This window comes from Phodopus roborovskii, unplaced genomic scaffold, assembly GCF_943737965.1.
Source record: "Phodopus roborovskii unplaced genomic scaffold, PHOROB, whole genome shotgun sequence".
Lineage (NCBI taxonomy): Eukaryota > Metazoa > Chordata > Mammalia > Rodentia > Cricetidae > Phodopus > Phodopus roborovskii.
The window spans coordinates 24,095,156-24,117,208 of record NW_026126409.1 but is presented as its reverse complement, the minus strand read 5'-3'; the positions used below and the strand labels follow the sequence as shown (position 1 = coordinate 24,117,208).

The window sequence follows — 22,053 nt, the reverse complement described above, 5'->3', positions numbered from 1 at the left end:
TTTTGAGGAATATAGAAAGGCAAGCGATAAATGAGTAGATTCTGGGGAGGCAGGTGAAACATATTTGGTAGATTAATTTTCAATTCACCTTCTCAGAAGAAAAGGACAAACCCCTCATTTACCAAGATTCTAAAGAGATTTCCAGGCGAGTCCCCTGCCAGCCCCACATCAGTCTTTGCTTTGAAGTATCCATTCCCCAGAGCTTGGTTTTCTTGCCCAGGACCCAAACTTGTTATTGAGCTGCAAGTGCTCTGTAGGAAAATTCAGCTCCTTTCACTGACATTCACAAGCCTCCTCTCCTCAGAGGCGGATGGTCTATGTGTCCCACAGCTAATCAATCTTTCTGTCTATCATCCACTTTGTCTTTAGCACAAAGGAAATTAGTGCAATTACCTCATCCACAATAATCCCCTCACCTAAAACTGTTTATTCTGGATAGATAGGTGTTTGGGAGCAAGCAGCACTTTGGCAAGATATGTTTGTTTTGTGCATCCATCAATACTGAACTTGATAATCATTGAGGGATAGTTGGCAATTCTGAGAGCATTCCTTCACTATGCAGACTATCCTGGAAGTGAGGCCCCAGGTTTCTGACCAGCTGAGTCCTGGGGGCATTTTGACTACTTCAGAAAAACAGCCATGGTCTCATTGTGGAACTCTGGATGGAAAGCCAACTGTCTTGGGGAAAGGGTTTGCTGGAAACAGTAGCCTTTTAAAGCAGAGGATGAAAAGAGACTTGAGACCCCTCCAAGATAAGTTAAAGAAAGATCTAACCATCTAATAAAGAGGAAACAATTTTTTCTTCTTTTCTTCTCTGAAGACTTTGAGCATCTCTTATTTTTACTTTCCCTTTATTTACTAGAAAGGCAATTTCCAGGACCTGGATTGAAATTCACAAAAATAAAAGTGACCAGCGATGAGGCAACTATTGAGAGCTTCGGAGATTCTGATTCTGAAACACCTATAACAGAAAAAAAAAAAAAAAAAAAAAAAAAGGAATATGAGGAATTTTTGTTTTCTTAAAGCAAAGCAAAATGTGATCCCAAACATCCACAAGCACCTTCAGTTCCCCCACCCACTCACTTTTTTAATGTTCATTTTTGTCCACAATTAGCACAGCCGCAGTAACGGTTCATGGTGTTATTTTAGCTTGTTTCATCTGTCTGCTGGTAAAAAAGTGGAAACTGGTCAGTCAGGACTCAAAGTTGAGTGAAACCTTGGTTTTCTGGAAGCTTCTGTCACACTGAAGAGTTGGTAGTCAGCAAGACACCTCCATCCCGCCGCTGGGCGCTCGCCTCCAAGAGGCTGCTCCATCCACACAGCTCGCTTGCGGACGCGCGTCCTCGCCAGGCCGCTGGGCTCGGGCGGGCGCGCGGCTTTCCCGCACGCGCTGAGCCCACTGCAGCGGGGGTGGGGGTGGGAGTAGGGATGGGGGTAGGGGTAGGGGTGGGGGGGTGGCCGAGGCTGCGTCCGCACGTGCGGCGGCAGCGGGCTCACCTGCGTCGCTGGCTCTCGGCCCCGCCCTCCTCCCCGCCCAGGCGCGGCTGATTGGTCGCCGCCACGAGGGGCGGTCCGGGGCCTCATTAGCGATGCGGCCTCCTGGCTCCACTTGGTAGTCCCGGACCCTGTGAGGAGCTGGGGCTGCGGTCCTCACAGCGGGGACGGCGGGCGGCGCCGCAGGAGGCAATGGGGACGCGCGCCCTGTCCCGCGGCCCATCCCATGTCCCAGCTCCATAGGGGAGCACCGTGGAGGAGAGAGACTCACCACAGACCCCCCCCCCCCGGGGGAGCCTACTGGTGGTGGTCCCCTGCCGTCGTGCCTCGCGGACTCCCAGGGTGTGCAAGAGGAGCGAATCCGGACCGGTGCACGGAGCATGGGGACAGCGGCTGCGGGCGGCGGCTGCGGAGCGCGCCGATGGCTCCCGTGGCTAGGACTCTGTTTCTGGGCGGCGGGGGCCGCGGCTGCCCGAGGTAAGCGCTGGGTGGACGGCGGTGCGCAGAGGAGCGGATGGAGGAGGAGCGGGACCCGCACCTTCGGCGTGGGCTTGCCAAGTTGTGCTTGCTTCTCCGCGTGTGAAGCGCGATTCGGTGGGAAGCGGGTGCAGGAGCTCCAGGGGACCCCTGCCCTTCTATCCAAGTTTGCTATCTGCCTCAATCCTACAGGTTGCTGTGACCCGGGCCTCTACCCTGGAGTCTCAGAGTCTCAGCCAGTACCTGTTCAGTCTTTCGAACCCTCCCTATGTGCTGCAGGCCGGACAGCTGGTCTTCATCGTTTCCTCGCTGGTCTCGGTCCCTCAACACTTTTCCTTCTTGGGCGAGCTCGTTCCTGGGTGGGCTCCCACGATGATCTTAGGGAGTGCACAGGGAAAGAGGCAGGCGACTGGGCTCCAACAGATTGCGCTTCCCACCCCACCCCCCACTTTCAGGGGAAGCAGCTGAGCTGGTCACTTAGCTCTGCGCCAAGCCTGGTACCCCTAGAGCAATGACCCTAGCTCTGGCTCTGAGCCAGCACTAGCTTTGCTTTACAGAGGCCGCGTGGATGCGGGAGCTCTGGGGAGCTGTGTGTAACCCCAGGGTTTAACAACGCCTGCAGTGCCCAGCCAGCCCTTGGCCAGAGGCTCCACTCCTGGCACTTCCTCTCCCTTACTCGGTGCTTACTCCAGCTAGGAAGCGCGGGCCTCCCAGAGCAGCAGGGAGATATAGGCTTCTCATAAACTCAGGACCCCCGCACCCCGCTTTTTATTTTTTTTTTTTCCTGGAGCCGCTGCACTCCAGCGGAGCATCAACTTAAAGATACACCCCCACGGACCTGTTTTGAAGCGGATCACAGGCAGCTTCAGACAGCCCCAGTGCTGTGGCTACCTTTGAAATAATCCAGAAGCCTCTCACTCCCTGCCCTTCTTTACCTTTCTTCTTTGCTGCATGCCATCCAGCGGGCTTAGAATATGTAATTGCATTAAACGTTTTACCTAATGCTTGTCTAGCAAGAGGTAAAAAGCGAGCCAACCACCTCACCTTCTTCCCTGTCTCCTGAACATATTCCTGGTAGCCTTGGGGCCTTTGGAAGGATTGATAATGATCCCAAGTACTGCTATAATCTCATTTTTGTAGAAGCTAGCAGTGTTAGGAGCAGTTATACTGCCTGGAAAGAAGAATTTAAAGGGTGGATGGAGGTTTTCAGTTTTATGCGCCTATTCTGTGTCTATTTGCATTTCATTTCCTGAACTTTTTGTTGTTGTTGTTGTTTTAAACGAAGCAGGTTTATTTAAAAAAAAAAAAATCAGGAAAGGCTTAAAAAATGAGCTTCAGTGATTCCCACATAATGTTACAGTGAGGCATGTTTCTTTCTCTTGCTGGAAGAAGCACGGGCTTCAGCCATTTAATTTACTACAGAGAACTGGAGACTGCCTGAATGTTTTTTATACTATTCAGAGGGGTGGGAGTCGGTGAGTGGATGCTCCCCTTTCCTTTACAGGGATCGAAATGTCTGAGTTTCTACTTACTGTTCACAGTGTGGGATAGCTCATGGTGACTGACTCCAGGTACTGACCCTTGGAATTTGGTTTGTGGAGTTGTCTTTAAGCCAGCTCAAAACAAGAGGTGGGAACACGCCAACAGCCTCTTGGATGGAGTTTTTCTGGCTGTGAAACCAAGGCTAGCACCTCTTGTCTGCAAGCTGTTCTATAAAGGTCTCCTGGAAAACACACTGAACACTCTGCAGGCTTATTTACAACAAATGTTTTGCACAGATCATAGCGAAGCCTAAGACACATGGAGCAGTAAATCTGAGTAGCGCCTCTCTTGTCATATTTCCATTCACCTTTAGCAGCTTTAAGAGCTACTTCATGAAATGAGCATTAAACAGGCTACAGAATCCATGTATTCTTTTGCACCTGGCTTTGGATGGGTGGGCACAATGGAAGTTTTCAAATCAGAGGTGTTTTCTATATTGAGTTCTATCATTTTAGCAAGGTATGATGCATTCAAACCAGGGATGCTGTGGCAGTTTCACTATGCTGTGTATGGTTGATTGGTTCTATAGGTGACTTCTGTATTTGCAAGTTAATAGTTTAAAATTCTGATGACTTTTTCCTTTTGTGGTGCTGGGGGATTGGACCCAGTGCCTGGTGCATGCTGAGCAAGTACTGTTCCATTGTCACATAACTGTAGCTCAGCAACGATTTCTCTTGTGGGTTTGATCCAAGATGTTATAATTTGGTGACCGATATAGAATTATACTACTTGCTTTGGTGGTATAGGGTGTATGAGATTCTGTATTATTGTTTTTACAGTATTTACTATATATTCATTTCCATAATGGTGGTAGCATCTCTTTTTCCTCTAACTTCTCTTTGCTTCTATACCTAATACATTAAAAAACAACCCCTCCCCCCAAAAAAACCCTGGAAAATCCGAGGATAATTTTGGATGATTGATTTCAAGTATTATCAGTAAGGAATCCACTTGGGACAAGCCATTACACATAGGAAGTAGCTCTGATACAGAATGCCATTCGGTTTTCTGCCTTTCTAATCAAAGCTGATGCCTTCAGAGAGAAAGTTTCATTCCTGCTGGTAAAGTCTGAGGATAGCATCCTGATACCATAATTATTGTAGGTTTTGACACTTTACAACTTAGACAAAGGATGTTTAAAAGTTACTTGTGACCTTCCAAGTGCTAATTGAATCCACACCATGTTATACTGATTCATTTTATTCTTAGAAGAGAGTGCTACTGATGGAGTTGTGATTTCCACTAGATCATGTGCAGAAGAGATTGTGTCATTAAGCAGGCTAAATAATGACATTTGCTTCTGATAACTAGAGAGACACTTATAGCAAAGAATATATACATTTACATTAGAGACATGAAGGATCATATCTTACACATGCTGATATCTATTTCTCTTAATTTCTTATAGCTGTTGGCACTTAATTTTATTTGAGAGCCTTTTGTTTATCTCCTTGTGTTCCTGTGTTTAAAAACAATGTAATCTCATAAAACTGAAGGTAAATTGCCCTCTACCCTCCCAACTTCTGTCAGGCCTTTTCTCATTCAAACTCTGTGTTCTTGGCTTGAGCAGCCAGGTGGCACCTTCTCTTCCTACCCAACAAAGAACTATCAAGAGATCTTTTAAGTATCTCAATTCTAAGGAGGAGATTTTTCACTTTGACTTGTCTGATGAAGGCTGTGAAAGCAACTGAACTCTTTATGTACTTCTTCACTCTGTGAGTGCTTCATGGATGAGTCTCCTTCTTGAGATTGTTGTGCTCTGAAGTCCAGGAAGCCCAACCAATTACAAGGGTTCTCCCTAGGCACTCTTGGAACTGACAGGATCAGTCAGGTAGATCTTGCTCAACCTTTCTGGTGAATGAAATCTTCCCTTTGCTCTTTTTTAATAGATGACTTGCAAACTTGTGTTTTATTTGTTTGTTTGCTTGTTTGTTTTTTCTTTCCCAGGATATAATACCCATCTTAAGATATTACCAACATGGAGTCTTATGAAGGAATTGGTTTTGTAGGAGATAGCAGCTATTTGATATCCTTTTCTACTGCCTAGCTTGTTTTGTTCTTAAACTTTAGAGTACATGTATAAGAATTGACTCCAAACATTGCTGCCTTAAGGAAGTAGTAGAGTGGTGTGGGTGCCCTGGTCACAAAAAGATTCACATGCATGCTCTCTCAGAGAGCCCTCTTTGCCCTCAATCCTGATCATCTTTACCCTAGGCAATGCCTCCTAAGTGACAATATCCCTGTTATTTCTATTCTGCCTATTCTGATGCTGTCATAATCTAACTACAAAGCAGAAAACTGATGGAAACTCACTCACCCTAAGTTACATAGGCCATGTAAAAGCCACATGCTTATTCATCCCTGTGTGTGTGTGTGTGTGTGTGTGTGTGTGTGTGTGTGTGTGTGTGTGAGTGTTCTTACACGTAGAGATCAGGGGTTGACATGGTGTCTTCCTTTAATCACCCCCTGCCTTATTGTTTTCAGTTTTTGTAATTACATTTATTTATTCATTCTCTGTCTCTCTCTTAGAGGGGCTCATATGTGTACCATGGTGCCTATATGGGGGTCAGAGGAAAACTTGCAGATGTGTTCTCTCCTTTCCACCCTGTGAGACCCAGGGATTGAACTCAGATCAACAGGCTTGGTGGCAAGTACCTTTACCAACTGAGCCATCTTGCTGACCCTCTTGTCATATGTTTTGTCATGCAGTTTATCACTGAACCTGGAGTTAATTAAATTGGTCAGGATGGCTAGCCACCTGGAACCAGTGATGTCCTGTCTCTGTCTTCCCAGTGCTGGGGTAACCACATGTCCTACTTTTGGAACCCCACTTTTAAGTGCAGATTGGAGATCCATACTCAGTAAGCCATCTCTGCCCTTTATCTTTCATTTTCTACACTGTTGGCCTGAGAATATAATTTTTACTCTGTATTCTTTGAAAGAAGGCATTTTTGCACATTGGATATGGACTAATTTTGGTAATATTCAGTATGTACCATTAATTATTCTGAATGTTACCCACATCAGTTCATTTATTCATTAAAATGATTCATTGTGGTAAGTGCTATTATTTGTAGCAAGGAAGAGAGGAGCATTAGGGTCAAATAAATGCCCCAGACCATGGGGGAGTTAGGATGTACAAGATTTTAAACCCGGTCAGTCTTACTTAAGAGCTTACAATATACAGTGTAGCTAAGCCATGCTGAAAATCAGTGGTCCTTTGCATTTTGTTGACAAAAGTGCTAAAATGATATCTTCATAACTACCAAAAATTATAGAGGAATTTGAAGTAGCTTAAATATATCTGTGAATATATTCAGATAAATCTAAGAGATTTATGTTGTATGAAAACAGCACTCTTACAGTATTTAGTATACTTTGGGATTGGAGTCACGCTAAAATGCTGAATACCACTTTCTAATATGATAGCTTGCTTTTTTTATTTTTCTCTAGTCTTGAGTGTCAACAGAAAATATTACTCTGATTGAATACACCATCCATGGAATGGCAGATCCCAAAAGACTATTTGTTGAATGTCTTGTATTTTTAGCCTTGTTTGCCAGGGAAATGTGGAGCATGAGATTTGAGAATAGATTGTTAACACGAGAGGCTGCTGTTTCTGCTGTTTTGGGTACTCCTGCTGCTGCTGCTTTTGCAAGGCAGATGGTTAGATTCATTTATAGAAAATAGATATTCGTTCTATTTTGCATTTCCACTTTGAAAGGAACTTTTAATTGTTTGTGCCACATTGCATCGTATGGCCTTATTTTGTGCACACATACTACACGTAGATAATTTTCCAGATTAGGCGGATGTTAATGTATTCAGTTTGGGTGGTTCTATCTGCACAGCACTGCTACACTGCTAACTCTGTTTTGCTTTGGAAATTCTCTTTCAGAAGTGGGTATGTCTGTGGTGCTATGTACACTAAGACTTCTCAGCTCAGCTCACTGCTGCTGTCTGCCTTGCTCCCACTACAGGGAGCTAGAACTCTGAGATAGAAATAGTCAGACTGTATTTATGGGGCTGATATGGAATCTTGCAGGAAGGTTGCATATCCCTTAGGAGATATACTTGGAAGCATTTTGATTTAGTAATTGCTCAGATTTTGGACTTTGACTTATGGATACATAAATAAAGGAATTTCAGTTTAACCAAGGTTCATTTAAGTTCACAGACTATCTGGTGTCTGAGGGTAATTTATACATCATTTTTTAGTGTGGCTTGTCTTTCACTAGACCCATGTCATCAAGTTTGAAATTTTGCAATGTGGCATAAGGTAGGTGATCCTAAAATTCCTGATGTTGGAGTTTTGTATATTTGGATTTTTGGAGTACAGATGACTAAACCTGTATTTTGTCTCTCAGATTACATTAACTGTGGTCATTTCTCTCCTTACTCCTTTATGTGGGATTTAACTCAAGTCACGTTGCCCAGCTTTTGCTATGATTTCATGGTTAAGGGCCTTAACAAGTAGTAACCTGTCTTTTAAAGAAGGTTCAATAATGCACTTTAGTTAGTGCACATGCAATCATCCCTTGTGTCTGTACTAAATCATGCCAGAGTTCCTTATTAAAAACTGGTATAGCAATCATGTATAATATACATGTCTTCCTGCATATGTGATCTCTGGGTTCTGAAATTCCTAAAACAAAACAAATACTATGTAGAAACTCAGGGTACTCTTGTAAAAGTTGGGTTTGCAGAATTGGTTAGGCAACAATAAAATGCAGCAATAAAATACATTAGTATTTTTTCCTAGTGTATTGGTGTGCAAATTATTGAGCAACTGATACAGAACAGGTATATATGGAGGGCCAACTGCATTGATTTTATGGCCCCAAATTCTGTTTTATAAACTTCAAATGAATTTTTATCTCCTGGAAGAGACCTCTGTAAGTTATCACATGACTTCAACACTGCATCATAAGGATAGGAGGGATCAGGTGGGAAATTGTCATTTTGACCTGTGGGAACTAAGAACAAACTTTATAGTTACCATGTAGTAACCTGAATTGAATGCTATGCTGTCTCAGCCAGAGAAGTCAGAAAATGTGACATCCATCTCAGATAGTCCAGAAGGTAGATTGTTGACCAACAGTTATCAAAAAAAAAAAAAAAGTGGACCCAGACACAATACTGAAGAAATCATATTGACTAACTCAAGGGCCCAACCATCAGGAGGATAAATACAGCCCTGTAATGTTATTTACAAATTTTTGGGAGTACACTAACAAAACAAATTTACTAAATAGTAGATACGATTTGCCTCGAAACACATTCATGATAACTTCTTAGAGTTGCCTTGATACCTTTGGTGGATTGTGCTAGTACAGTACTTACTACATGGTTATTGTCTTTATTTAAATTTAATTCGGTAGATTTACTGGGTTAGGAGGGGGAGCCATAGGATCATGGGTTATGAATGCTACCAGATAATTTTTGGAACTCACAAATCAGTACTTTGCAAATGATAATGATCATTTAAATAACAACAAACCCTATTAAAAGGCATTCTGATTTTGTAACCTGAGGAGGGGTTGAGAGTCTATGTCCAGCAAGTTCCTAGATGGTTCTGTCCACAGGCCACTGATGATGATCCTTTATGGTGCTGAATTTGTTTTTCATTAGCAAGCCAGTGTGAAGTAGGCTTTAATACAAGATTTAAAAAAGAGTCCAGTAGGAGGGTAGAGAAACACAAATGTTATGTTGATCAGATAGACACACAGCGACTTACAAATGAACAGAAATTTATGGACACCATTGTATGTCTTGGATTTTATTTTGAAATAATTAGGAGTCTGAGGTCTGAATCTCATTAATTTCTTGTAATAAAAAGGAAATTAACTTTCCCAGAATTTTCACAGTGTTCCCAGTGTCATGTTTCTTAAGAAGCCTTTCTAGCCCTCTTCAGCACTCCTTCAATTTATTGTGTTCTCTTGACTTAATTTCTCTATACTTCAGAGTCATTTGGAATTCTGGGTAATTAGAGAAGTAAGCGGTAGAAGAAAAACAATTAAAAAAAAAAATCCAGCCATGTCCACTTGGGCTACTGAGGCTCTCCAGAGGCTCAGGTTGCCATTGTTCCAACATAATGCAGGACCAAAGGCTTGTTATCTGTCTGTCTTGCTCCAGGCTGATATTGCTCACCTTTCTTTCTGTCATCTGGTAGTGGATTCTTCTTCAGCACAGTGGCCTTTCTTACTGTACCCTTACTATGCTAAGATATAAATGATACTAGGGTTAAATGTTAAACTTCTACTGTGCTGCAGAATAAGAATGAAATCGTTATAAGTGATTTTAAGTTATTTACCTCCAAAATAGATTTTTTAAAATCTGCATCCATAGACTTCAAGAAAGATAATTAAGGGAAATACATGTCAACATGAATGTCTCTTTTGGATTATAATATAGTTATATGAAATTTGAAAATTTTAGTTTGATTTCATTTGAGTAACTTGTAGTTGTGGTACACATTCATGACATGAGGTAATATTTCAATGTATAGCAAATTAGGACAATTAGCATTTTCATCTTTTTATCATTTCTTTGTGTTTTGGTAACTTCAAGTTTTTATCCTCTGGTTTTCAACAGATAAATAATACTTCTTATAAAGTATAGTCACCCACTGTGATTAGAATTCTACAACTTCTTTCTTCTGTGTTCTGATACACAGAATTCTTACATGAAGTCTTTTACAGTGTGATCATTTTTACGCTCCTCTCTATCTGCATACTAAACAGATCAGCATCGCCACCACCATTATCAGCCCAGTTACATGCTTACTACCAGCATTAGACAGAGAATTTGAGTCTTCAATTGTTGTCAGGGATTTTTCAACTACATTATCATATAATTCTGTTTTATTACCAGATAGATTGATTGGACTAAAGTTGGATTAGAAAGTGCTTCTGCTCATATTATAGTTGATCTCTCTCTCTCTCTCTCTCTCTCTCTCTCTCTCTCTCTCTCTCTGTGTGTGGGGGGTGTGAACATGAAGAAAGAATGAAAATTAAATGAATGGAAATTTCCAAATGTCACCCTGATCTTCATGGTCTTTGGTGTTAGGCTTTTTATGGTTTTCAGCAAAAATGGCTTCTTCTAGAGAAAAAGCAGTAAGAGATATGTTGGGAGATTGGGGGAAAGTACAGAAGCGACTGCATTAAAAATAGCACACTGAAACGTGGAGTAAGTGGTAAGTAAAATCATTTTAGGAGCTTGCTAAGGCCTCATAGTCTTAACTTACAGGAGATTAGGCTGGAGGATATGGATCAATGGTGGAGTACTTTAGCACAAAGCCCTGGGTTCTATTACATACACACACACACACACACACAAACATACTCACATTCATGCACATGCACACAAAACCTGTATACACATACATGTACACACACACACCTTCACACACACTCACACAATACATACACACACCTGCACACACACTCCCATACCTGTACACGCACTCAAACACATGCATATACACACAGGGAAAGAAAAAAACAAACACACGCGCGCACACACACACACATACATACACAAATTCAGAATTAAGTAAGTCTATCAATAGTCTAGTATTCTAAATACCTTATCTTTATTATTAATTTTGAGTGTATGTGTTCCCCCCTTGCATTTTATCTTCTAAAGATCCCTATCTTGTGTTTGAAAGGAATTTAGTGGCCCAGTGTAATTAGACTTCCAGTAACATTTTCCATAAATGTCTTTAATAATTATTTAAACCATCTTTAGAAAGATAAGGAAGATTATACATTTTCCAAAGTTAATTTTGGTTCTAGATAAATAGTGATTTTATTGTGAGCTTTTTGGAAGGAGCCATGTACAGCATTTCTAAAGTACATGTATCCATCACTTGAGTAGAAGACCTTAGAACTCCCATCAGAAGTCATAACAATTTTCTGAAGCTTGCATCTGAATTTTTCCAAAGTTGTTTCCAAAGTTTAAAAAAGGAGAAAAAAAGCAACCAGGAGGTTCATAGATTTTGCTGGTGTGAGGTGTGTGGGTGGGATGGGAAGTGCTTGGGGTTTGCTCTAAAGAAACATGTCAGCTTAAAGATCTGCCATTTATTTATTTTGTTAACTTTTGAGCAAAAATAAATCCACCTGATGTTGTCTAAACTTTATCAGTTAGCCTGAGATGCATGTCAGACCCTGAAGTCAATATAAAAAGACATTGCTACCATATTCCATGTGTTGAAGGAGACAGTTGTACAGCTAATTATTGATAATTGTCAAGGTGCTAAGTGCTGCAATGCATAGATATCTTTGTTTGTATTATAGATTAGTGGACTGTCGTATATCATCATTATTCCAAATGTATATCATCAAAGCTCTATGCCATTACTTTAAGTGGCATTAATAACACTTAAACTTGAGATATAGTCACTTTTTTTTTTACTTCAAAGGCATTGTCTGCATGGTGGTACTCTCAATTTTACATCTAGCCTTCATCTCATTTTTCTTGCCTTTTTACTATTTCTAAAGCCTAGGGCTTCCTACGTGTTGTTCTAATACAATAGACTGGAAGGTCAAAACTACAGGTACATATTAGAGTTTGGTTATAAAATATTCTTCCTAAAGGCTCTGGTCTTTTGATGCTAATTTCAAACCATGTCTTCAGAAATGGTACATCTGAAGTGACTGGATCATAAGGGCTTTGACCTAATCAATGGCCTAATTGATTGGTATACTCAAAAATCGATTGATAGGCTCAGTGGTAGGAATTGGAAAGTGTGTAAGGTAGGTACTGATGGGAGGAATGTTGGGGTATGCTTTTGAAGGATATTACACACACACACACACACACACACACACACACACACACACACACACGAGACTCATATTGCATTCTCTATCTCTTTCTGCTTTCTGGTTGCCTCAATTTCTTGCCATTGTGTCATTTTTCCTCTCTGTAGTCTGTAACAGCAGAGACAGTTGACCGTGGGCTCAAAATCCCTAAAACTGTGAGCTAGCTGGTTTACTTGATCTTTTCCAGACTATGAAGCTGGGCAAAATCAGTCTTTCCTAAGTTGTTCTTGTCTGGTATCTTGTCATAACAAAAAGTGGCTAACAGTTAGTTCCATACATCACTTTTTCATTCTCAATTGAATTGACTCAATCTTTTTGGTTCCTTCCTGTTTTACCATTACAAGATGTCACCTTTTGTTTCCAGGACCACTTATTTACAGTAATGTGATCATTTCATAAGGTGTCCTTTGACATTGTAAATATATATTAAAGCCTTCAATGAATTATTCTTGAAATAAATTTGTAAGATAAGTTAATGGGGCTTTGGGAATGATGCTGTTGCCTTGGGCTTATGCATTCTTTGGGAATATACCAATGATAAATGGCATTTATATTTTGATTATTCTTAAATTGGTGTCTGTTAGTGAATGTGTCTACCTACAGGTTGAACATCTCAATTCCAAAAGTCTGAATCACAAATGTTCTCATGTCTGAAGCATTAAATTTTTGTATTATGGAGCTCAGCCAGTAAAGTTTTTGCAAATGTTCCCATGTGTGAACAACTCTGAACCTGAAGTGCTTCTAGTGTTGAACACTTTGCATAACAGGTGCTTAATCTCTCTGGGCTGAGCAGAAGTAGACCTATTAGGAAACAGCATAACCTAAAACAGGGTCTAGAGACTTACAAGACTGCTGCCAACTAACAATTTGAGCAACCGTGGAAAGGCTACCATAAATGCCCTTCCTGAATAGTGAGATCAACAAGTAACTTATCCACCATCATGGAGCCCTCATCTAGTACCTGTTGGAAACAGAAGCAAACACCTATAACTAAACACTGAGTCGAACTAGAATCCAGATCCAGAGGGAGAGGACAAGACCAGGTTGCAGAAACACATAGAGACAGCTGTCCTGAACAAGGAGGAGCTAACGACCCCCAGACTGATAGCACTGATAGCTGGGAATCCAGCATGGGACTGACTCAGGCCCCCCTGAATATGGGTCTCAGCCAGAAGGACTGAGCAGTCTAAGGGACCTCAGACAGTGGAACCAGGATGTATTCCTGGTGCACAAAATGACCTTGAGAACACATTCCCCATGGAAGGATACTGCCTTAACCTAGAGACTTCACATGATCTGACAGATCTGCATGGCCCCATCTGGATGGCATTGGGGTGGGGGGATGGGAAGGGAGGGTGGTCAAGTGGCATGTGAAGGGGCAAAATGGGTAAAAGAGAGGGAGGGAGGGAAGGAGGGAGAGGGGTTGACATGTAAAATAATAAAAATATAAAGGTGATATCCCTTCACTAGTGTGCTTAGCTATTCTATGTTCTAGCGAGTGTGTGGGCTGAGTCCTAGGTTATTTTTTTTTCTTTAAGAAAAATCAGATATATGGAATTTTATATTAATTTTCCATAATTGAAATCTCAGATTAGTTTACAAAAAATTGATGCAAAGGTCAAAGGCTATGATTTTTCAGTTTTCCAGATAATCTGAAATCAATGGAGAGGACCAGAGTGGGCATGTAACACCTTTTCTCTATTGAGAAGTAGCTTTGTTTCCTGCAAGGAGTAAAGCTTAAAGATGACCTTTTAGTTTCTGGTTTACTTTGCTGAGTATGGAACTCATGGCCTCCTGCATGATAGACAAGTGCTCTACCATTGAGTACATCCAGCCCTGAAATGACCTTTATTTAATAATTGATAAACGCTGATTTAAACACCATGTTTTTGTGTTTTCTCATACCATTTCTAAAAACGTCACAAGATTTCAATATGGAAAATATCATTTTAGGTCAAATTGTGCCTTTTATTTATACGCAAGCAGGGTCTTGTGAAAGAACGCTTGGCTTGTCTGGGTTTTTGTACCTTTACTGCCATGAAGCCAGACTTTATTTTGTTACTGTTGTCCTTGCTTCCTTTCTTTTGAGACTCAAATAAGGAAAGTAATCAATAAAAGCACACAGGATTTCAAGAGAATGACACCAGAAGACTAAAGACTATTGATTATTTTTCCTCTTGTCAAAGGATGTTTTCCTTTTATTTAATGTTTATATTTTTCTGAAATTTCTTTGAAGTAAGCTATACCTAGTCTTCGTTCTGAATCACTGAAGGATGGCACCATGTTTGAAGAATGTGAGTTAGTGCAGTGTTAGGATAGCTGACATTAAAGATGTTTGCTTGACAGATTGTTTTGTGTTTGGAAGAAATTTAGAGCTAGCCTTAAGCTTCTGTATCCTTGCTAATACATTTGTTGAATATGAATCTAGTAGAGGAGTCTAAATATCTTCTGCACATAATTATTTTGAAAAGAATCTATTCATAGGAAAGAGAACATATTCACCTCATTTCCACTAATTTATGTGGCATTAGTGCTGTGAATTGGAGCAGCTAACCTTGTAGATTATCCAAAGGAAATCACTTTAGAGAGCTATTTGCTACCAGCCTCCCAACTCTTACTAATTCCAGATTGTTCCTTGTTTAAGCCTTGGTTTTCTTATGTGGAAAGGTCAGACTCATCTGGTTAAATGGCCTGCTGAGCCTAGATTATCTGCTGGTGAGGTGTCCCTGGCTTCAGTAAGTGCTTATGTTGCTCACTTGATAGGACATTTGTTGGGGAATGTTATTTTATAGTGTGTGACTTTTGTTTATGCTGCATTTGTTTAACTCTGTGAAACTGCCTTACTGTGCCTGTCTAAAACACCACGTGGTCTAATACATAGGTGAATGGCCAATAGTGAGTCAGGAGAGAGGAATAGGACAGGCTGGAAGGAAGAGAGGATAAATAGAAGAAAAAATAAGAAAAGGAGAGGCAAGGAGAGAACAAAGAGAGAAGGTGTCAGGGCCCAGCCACCCAGCCACCCAGCCACCCAGGCACCCAGTCTCCCTGCCACCCAGCCACTCAGCCATCCCTGAAGTTAGAAATAAGAAAGATAAAAGCTCAGAGGGAAGAGGAAAAAGATAGGTGGGATATTTTAAGTTTAAAAAAGCTGGCAAGAAACAAGCCAAACTAAGGCTGGGCATTCATAACCTGAAAAATAAGCCTCCGTGTGTGAGTTATTTGGGAGCTGGGTGGCAGGTCCCTCAAAAGCCTTAAAGACCCAAAACAAAACAAAGCAACAAACAAACAAACAAAAAACCAAGAGTTAAGAATAAAAGAGCAATAAAAGCAAAAACAACAACAATAGACACTAGGTGGTGCCTTTATTGTGCAACTTGCTTTATGCACCCTTGAAGAAAAGCTTCTAATGTTGGCAGAGATCCTTAAAAAGCCACAGACCAGCCTCCAGAGATACTGGCTGGATATCATACTAAAAGCTTTGGTTGTCTTATTTCTCCTGTAATCCTATTGTCTTGATTTTAATATTGAATGCTACATGTCTGAAGGGCACAATAGTTTGCCGAGTGGAGTGTCACCATGCGTTGGACTGGAGCTTCTAACCTTCATGATGATTATTCATGTGGATGCCACCTTGCTGACAAAGTGTTAGACACAGGGGGTGTTGAAAACTTCCGATTCTTGGAGATTAGGTGTCAGAATATTCAGTTTGACTATATTTAGCAGCTATCAGGGAAGGATCTTGCTTCTGGAAATGGTGGGCAGGTTTTAACTCAATAAATCCCTTTTATCACCCAAAGCAATGTTTTTCAACTTGCAGAGGAGCAAACATGTGCAGTAGTGCCACCCAGGGTTAGGTTGGAGCATCACAAACAGACGCCTGCTGTGTGTGGTGTTCATTTTTGTTCGGTAAGCTGAAAACCAAGCTGTTTGAAGCATGCTTATTATCAGTTTCATGAAATGTACTAGATTGAAAGCTGAGCTGTTTATAATGTAATATTGCCTAATAGAAAATATACGTGAGTGATTTTAAATTCTAAAGAGCAAAAATTTGACTTCGATGTTAGCAGTCAGCTGATTACACTGCCTGGATCTCAGGGATGTAGTCAGCAATTCAGCAGGGGCAAGGCCATTCTCTATTAAGGTACTTAGCTGATTCTTGATTTGGAAGCCAGAGATCGAAAACCACTGACTTAATGTTTATAAACATAGAAACTCGACGTGTGTAAATGTAGAAATGGAGAAACTTTGTTATTGGGAAGAAAATTAGTGAGACTGTGAGGAGATGCAGGGGACTACTGATCACTGCCCACCTGCAACATTAGCTTGTTCTCTCTGTCCCCAATTTCAAATGACTTTGGTGAAAGTAGCTGATGAATGTCATTAGAAGGGGGTACCATGGGCTTTCCTGTTGGGTTGAACAAACTGAAATATTTGCCAAAGGGTAAGGCTACATAAGAGTGCTGTATGATAAGTCATGGGGCCTAAGAATAAAGGATTGGGGATGGACTGTAGTGCAGGGCCCACAAATCGAGACCCCTGAACACACATATACACACATAAGCCCTTCTAAGGACTCTTAGCCCATGTGTAACATTTCTGCTGCTACAGTGGGCAGTGGGATACCTGAAGTGATTGACATACAAAGAGAAGCCTTTAGATTTACAGGGTTAGAGGTTACAGTGTATGATGGGTGGTGCCTGTGGTGAGGTAGCTCACCCCAACAGGAACAGAACTACCTAGTTCCCTTCTGAAGGCCAAGGACAGTGGCCTGAGGACCTCCCAAAAGGTTCCTCAGTTTAAAGGTTCCAGAAGCTTCCAACAGTGCCACCATGGGGACAGAGACATTAACACACAGCTAGGATTTAGACTGCAGCCTCCAACATGGAAGTACTAAGCAATCATACTTAGGAATGGGCAAATGTATTTGTACTAGTCTAATTGTCCAAGGGATATATGTATGGTAGCATGTGGAATCTGGAAAACATCCTTTGATTTATTGTTACATCTGGATGAATATGGATTTTTAAATGTATTAGGTTTGCCAGATGTCTGTTCAGTTAACACTACAATTAAAATTAACCATAGTCAGTGTCTTTCATTGGTTCTTTAGCTTATCCCTCTTGTTCTTAGTGGTGTCAGCCTTGAAGTTCATGCTTGCTCTTACAATTTGCAAGCAGGAATTTACACTTAGTTGATTGTCTCCTTTTAAGATTCCCTTATGTTGTGTTACAGAAAATACTCTCTGTATTTTCCAGCAATTAGCTTTTTAATCCAAGATTATGACTTGTCTGTGTTACTGTGTGTAATGTAGCTGGCTTGCTTCCCTGGAGTTCAGTGTTCAACTAAATACCAGGAATACTTGTGATACTAACATAATATATGTCTAATTGTTTTTTCCATATCTGAAAGTAGGTTATTTGGACTTAGGGCACATTTAGGTTAATTTTCACACACAGTGCTTAGACATTTGTGTTTATGTATGCACTTAACTTTCTTCTCCATGTATGCTGATGAAGTTAAATATTTTCCTTGTTTTTAGTTACCATATATGTTTTGTCTATGACTCAGGGACATTTTCAGTGTGTGTTGCTGTGTGGATATAGAGATCACTTGCACTAATGATGCATAAGTGCAGATAAAACCACCATGACTTGAAAGCACCGCATGTTTAAAGTGGAATGAATGCACTTAGCCTTCCTCACCACTGGACCCTAGTATGACAGTATGCTGGGGAGCCCTGTTCTTTCTCTTGCTCACATGGGAAACTGGCATCACAGGAAAGCAGTGTACCATGCATCACAGCCCAGAGGAAAACCAACATTCAGAATCCAAAGTGACAGTTTTTATTGAACATGTCATTTTATATGGTTGTGAAGTGGAAATGACCTATTTGGGGATGGGATGGGTGCCCATGAGCATCTCCTTGATATGTTATATGTGATTGCAATTTCTCCTCCCAATTTATTTATTTATTTATTTTTTAATTTGAGACAGACTCTTATTTTGTAACTTAGGCTGGCATGATACTGATCATGTAGGTAAGGCTGACCTCAAATGCATGTTCCTGCTTTAGCCTCTCAGGAGCTGAATAAAATGAAATTATATTTCGCCTTCTCATGGAATAGAATTTTTAATATAACTAGTGTTATAGCTCACGTTGTATTTAGCTGCTTTGTGATGTGCTTAGGAAATCATTCCTAAATTACATTAAAGATACATATATTTTTGTCTATGATATTTACATATTGGTCACTCATTTTTATGCCTCCCTAGGGGATTTTTATGATCCCCCTAGTGATCTAATGCCACATTTGTAGTTTATGAAGATGTCTTGTATTCATGAGCAGATAGTCTGGCTTTACATGTTTCTCAGTAACCTCTTTTGGTTTGATTACTACTGCTCCTGCAAATACCCTCTTTCATGACTCTGTGCCATGCCTCACGACTCTAAAGGGCTTTCTTTATTCTATACAGTTTGTGCTTTGTCTATCCCCCTTGATTTTGTGCTATTGTTTGGGCATCTTTCTTTGCTATTTGCTTCTTATTACACTGTAAACTATTGAAAATAGCCATGGTGCCTTCTTTATTATTGATCTCCTCAAGAATAATATAAAATGTGATGTCTTCTACCTGGAGAGTAGCTCATAAATCATTGAAATGAAATTGAAATGATTTCTGAAATTATGCAGCTCATCATATCGGCCAACCTATACCTGCTATAATTTATAGGATTTAGATGTAATGCTCAAATGTCACAGCTTGGTAGACACCTGGCTGCTCCCCTTCCCTCACTCCCTGACCTTACTCCAGAAAGCCCTTCACTCTCCATTTACTTAGAACATGGTTGACTTGTTACACCTCTGTCCAGAAGTGTGAGGCACTAAGAAGAAGATACTGGAAAACAGAATGAAAAGACAAATAAATAGGTAATAGGACCAAGACTCTTAATCTTGTATCTTAAGCAAGAATGAGGTTCATTTGACATCTCAGTGGCTGGCATTATACAACTATTGTGTGGACTTTTCACCTCTATGCCCTGACTTCCTCAACAGAGCAGTTGCCAAGCTACACTGTTTGTATGCCTTCCCAGCAGTAGGTTTTACATTCTGTGGGATGATGTACCTGCTACATCTCCTATTTAGATAGCAGTTCTGCTGATGCACCAGGCCTGCCCAGTCCAAGTTTATTTGCTGTAAGTTAGGTTTCCAAGGCATTCTAAATGCAAAACCCATACCAGAAAAAAAAAAAAAAAAAAAAAAAAAAAAACCAAAAACTCCAAGTTAGCTTGTAAATCTGACCAGCCAGCACACTGCTTAAATGTGGATGAAATGATGGTGCTGTCTTTCCCTAATAAAACAAACCTGTGGTAGAAGTACACTTGAAAAATTAGCTCTTGTCACAGTAGTCTAATTTAGCCAAAGGACTTGAGAGATGTATTCAGAGGCCCTAGTTAGGGATGTTTTGCAGAATAAAAATGGTATGCTGGGACTGTGTTTGAATTCACAAGGTTGGAAATTCCAGGTGTGGAATGTTCAGAGCTGAGCCAGTCAAACAGTCCTGCTTGCAGCAGAATTCTTGTGAGGCTAGGGTTTTTCATTCCATGAGCTTTGAGCAGGCTCATGACTTTTTTTCTTCTCCAGTAGCTTCGTTCGAAGATGAAGTATTTCTGGATTCTACTATCTCATACACTTACTCTAAGAAATCTGAAAGTAAATGAAGGTAAGTGAACAGAGGTCCTCAGGAGGTTTTCCAAATGCAGCTTCCCCAGGGAGTCTCTCAGGGTCATGCTATACCCAACACAGGGCCTCTGTTCACAAACAGGACTGCCAGTGAACTGTTTTTCACCATAGGGAAGAAAAGCAACTGGTTATCTAAGAATAGAAGCAAATATTGGTCTCTGCAGTTCTTGTTGGGTCAGAACATTCTTTGTACCAAGAGCTTGTACATGTTCTTTGTATCCTGCACATTTTGTGCCTTTAGAGTTGTGGTTGTTAAAATACAGTACATTTGTTTGCAATGATTGCCCTGAGCCAGTGGCCATGCCTACCTTAGTTCCCAAGATCACACCAGGAACCTCAAGCAAGGGGTAGGTGGTGCTTCTGTGAAGTGAGCCAGTAAGACACACACATTCACATCTTTATTTGTTTGCCTAGATGAAGATAGGATGTGTAGTTTTGTTTGTTCATTTCAAACATTGGCAAGACAGTTTTGAGGCATAGTTTTTCATATCTGGTATACTGAGTGTGTGACTTTTGTCTCAGCATCAAAATGAATGTGAAATTCAGAAGCAGGAATGCTTGTGACTCTTGTAGACACAGATGAACTGGCAAGCATCTGTTTAGAAAATTTAGTGCTGTGTGCAAGAACATTGGCTCAGTTGTGGTGGAGCATAATCTTGTATTATCTATGACACCGTAAGTATCACCTACTTTTTCTTGGATTGAGATGGAAATAAACCATTAACAAATTTGATAGGCAAATTTAAATATGGCTAGACCTAATAGTCTTTGCCAAGTCTCTTTTCACATTTAAATTGATTTATTAATAAAGTGAAATTGAAGTAATTAAGAAATAGAATATAAAAATCTAGAAACTCTACACACACACACACACACACACACACACACACACACACTCACACACACACTAGGTTACTGGTGATGCCAGATGCATGGGCCTACACTAAGCAAAGTTAGTGACACCGAGTGGAGATGGCCTAAGAGAGAGGCCACAGTTTCTAGAGACAACAGAATTGGAAGAATGGAGCTAATGAGCCCTTTGGAGTACAGATGCTAGACATGGAGTTATAGTTTGGTGTTATCCTTGTTGGGTTGGTCTGATCTTTATTTGCTGCACCCCAATTCCTCTGTCACTGAACAGTAATGTTTACTCTATGCTAGCATGTATCAGATTGTACAACTTGTTTTGATATTACATTAAGAAATTTCCTTCAATCTATAGGAGACTTTGGATGTTAGACATTTGAATGGTGTTGGAACTAGGATTTTTGAAGTTGGACTGTATAAAATTTGCATTATGAAATGGTTATGAACTTCTGGTGGCTAGGAGTGAAATGCTGTGACATGTGAAATATTTTGGATGCAACTGGTTGCTGTTTCTTGGGAAGTTGTAGACCCTTTAGAAAGTATAGAATCACTTACAGAAGTAGGTCACTGGGGACTGGCCTTGGAATTAATCGCCCTGGCTTGCTTCTGGTCTGGAGAATGTTTCTGTTATTATAAAAATGTAAGTAAGGATACAAAGCTGGAGAAGTGACTTAGAGATTAAGACCCCTGAATGATTCTTGCATAAGACCTGAATTCAGTTCCCAGCACCCATGTTAAATGGATTATACTTGCCTGTTACTCCAGCTCCAAGGCATCTGATGCTCTTTTCTGGCATTCATGAGATTCTACCCTTATGTACACATTAAAAAATTTTAAAATCTTTAAAGTGCAAGAACATGAAGAGTCCCTGCCAGATGTTTCTGATACCATGGAGTTGCTTGTTCCCATGCCTTCCTAGCCACAAAAGATCATATTTCTCTCAAATTTGAGGCAAAGTAGATCATCATTTAAGTAATTGAGTTTTGTTATTGTTTTTGTTTGCTTTCTTGTTTGATTGTTTGGCCAAGCATTTGAAAAGTAATTAATAAAATGGGAAAATGGAGATTTGAACCCAGGAAAGTTCAACTCCATCACATACATTCTTCCTT

At 40.6% G+C, this 22,053-nt stretch overlaps 1 protein-coding gene across 1 annotated transcript in view; it reads left to right on the top strand.

The window, feature by feature from the left end:
• The first annotated feature begins 1,812 nt into the window (after positions 1 to 1,812).
• The window catches only part of Unc5d (unc-5 netrin receptor D), a 494,978-nt gene continuing 474,737 nt past the window's right edge, over positions 1,813 to 22,053 (top strand). Inside the window, exon 1 of the mRNA XM_051182220.1 lies at positions 1,813 to 1,971. Coding sequence (XP_051038177.1) covers positions 1,875 to 1,971 — 97 coding nt within the window. The 5' untranslated portion in view covers positions 1,813 to 1,874. The remainder of the gene's footprint in view (positions 1,972 to 22,053) is intronic.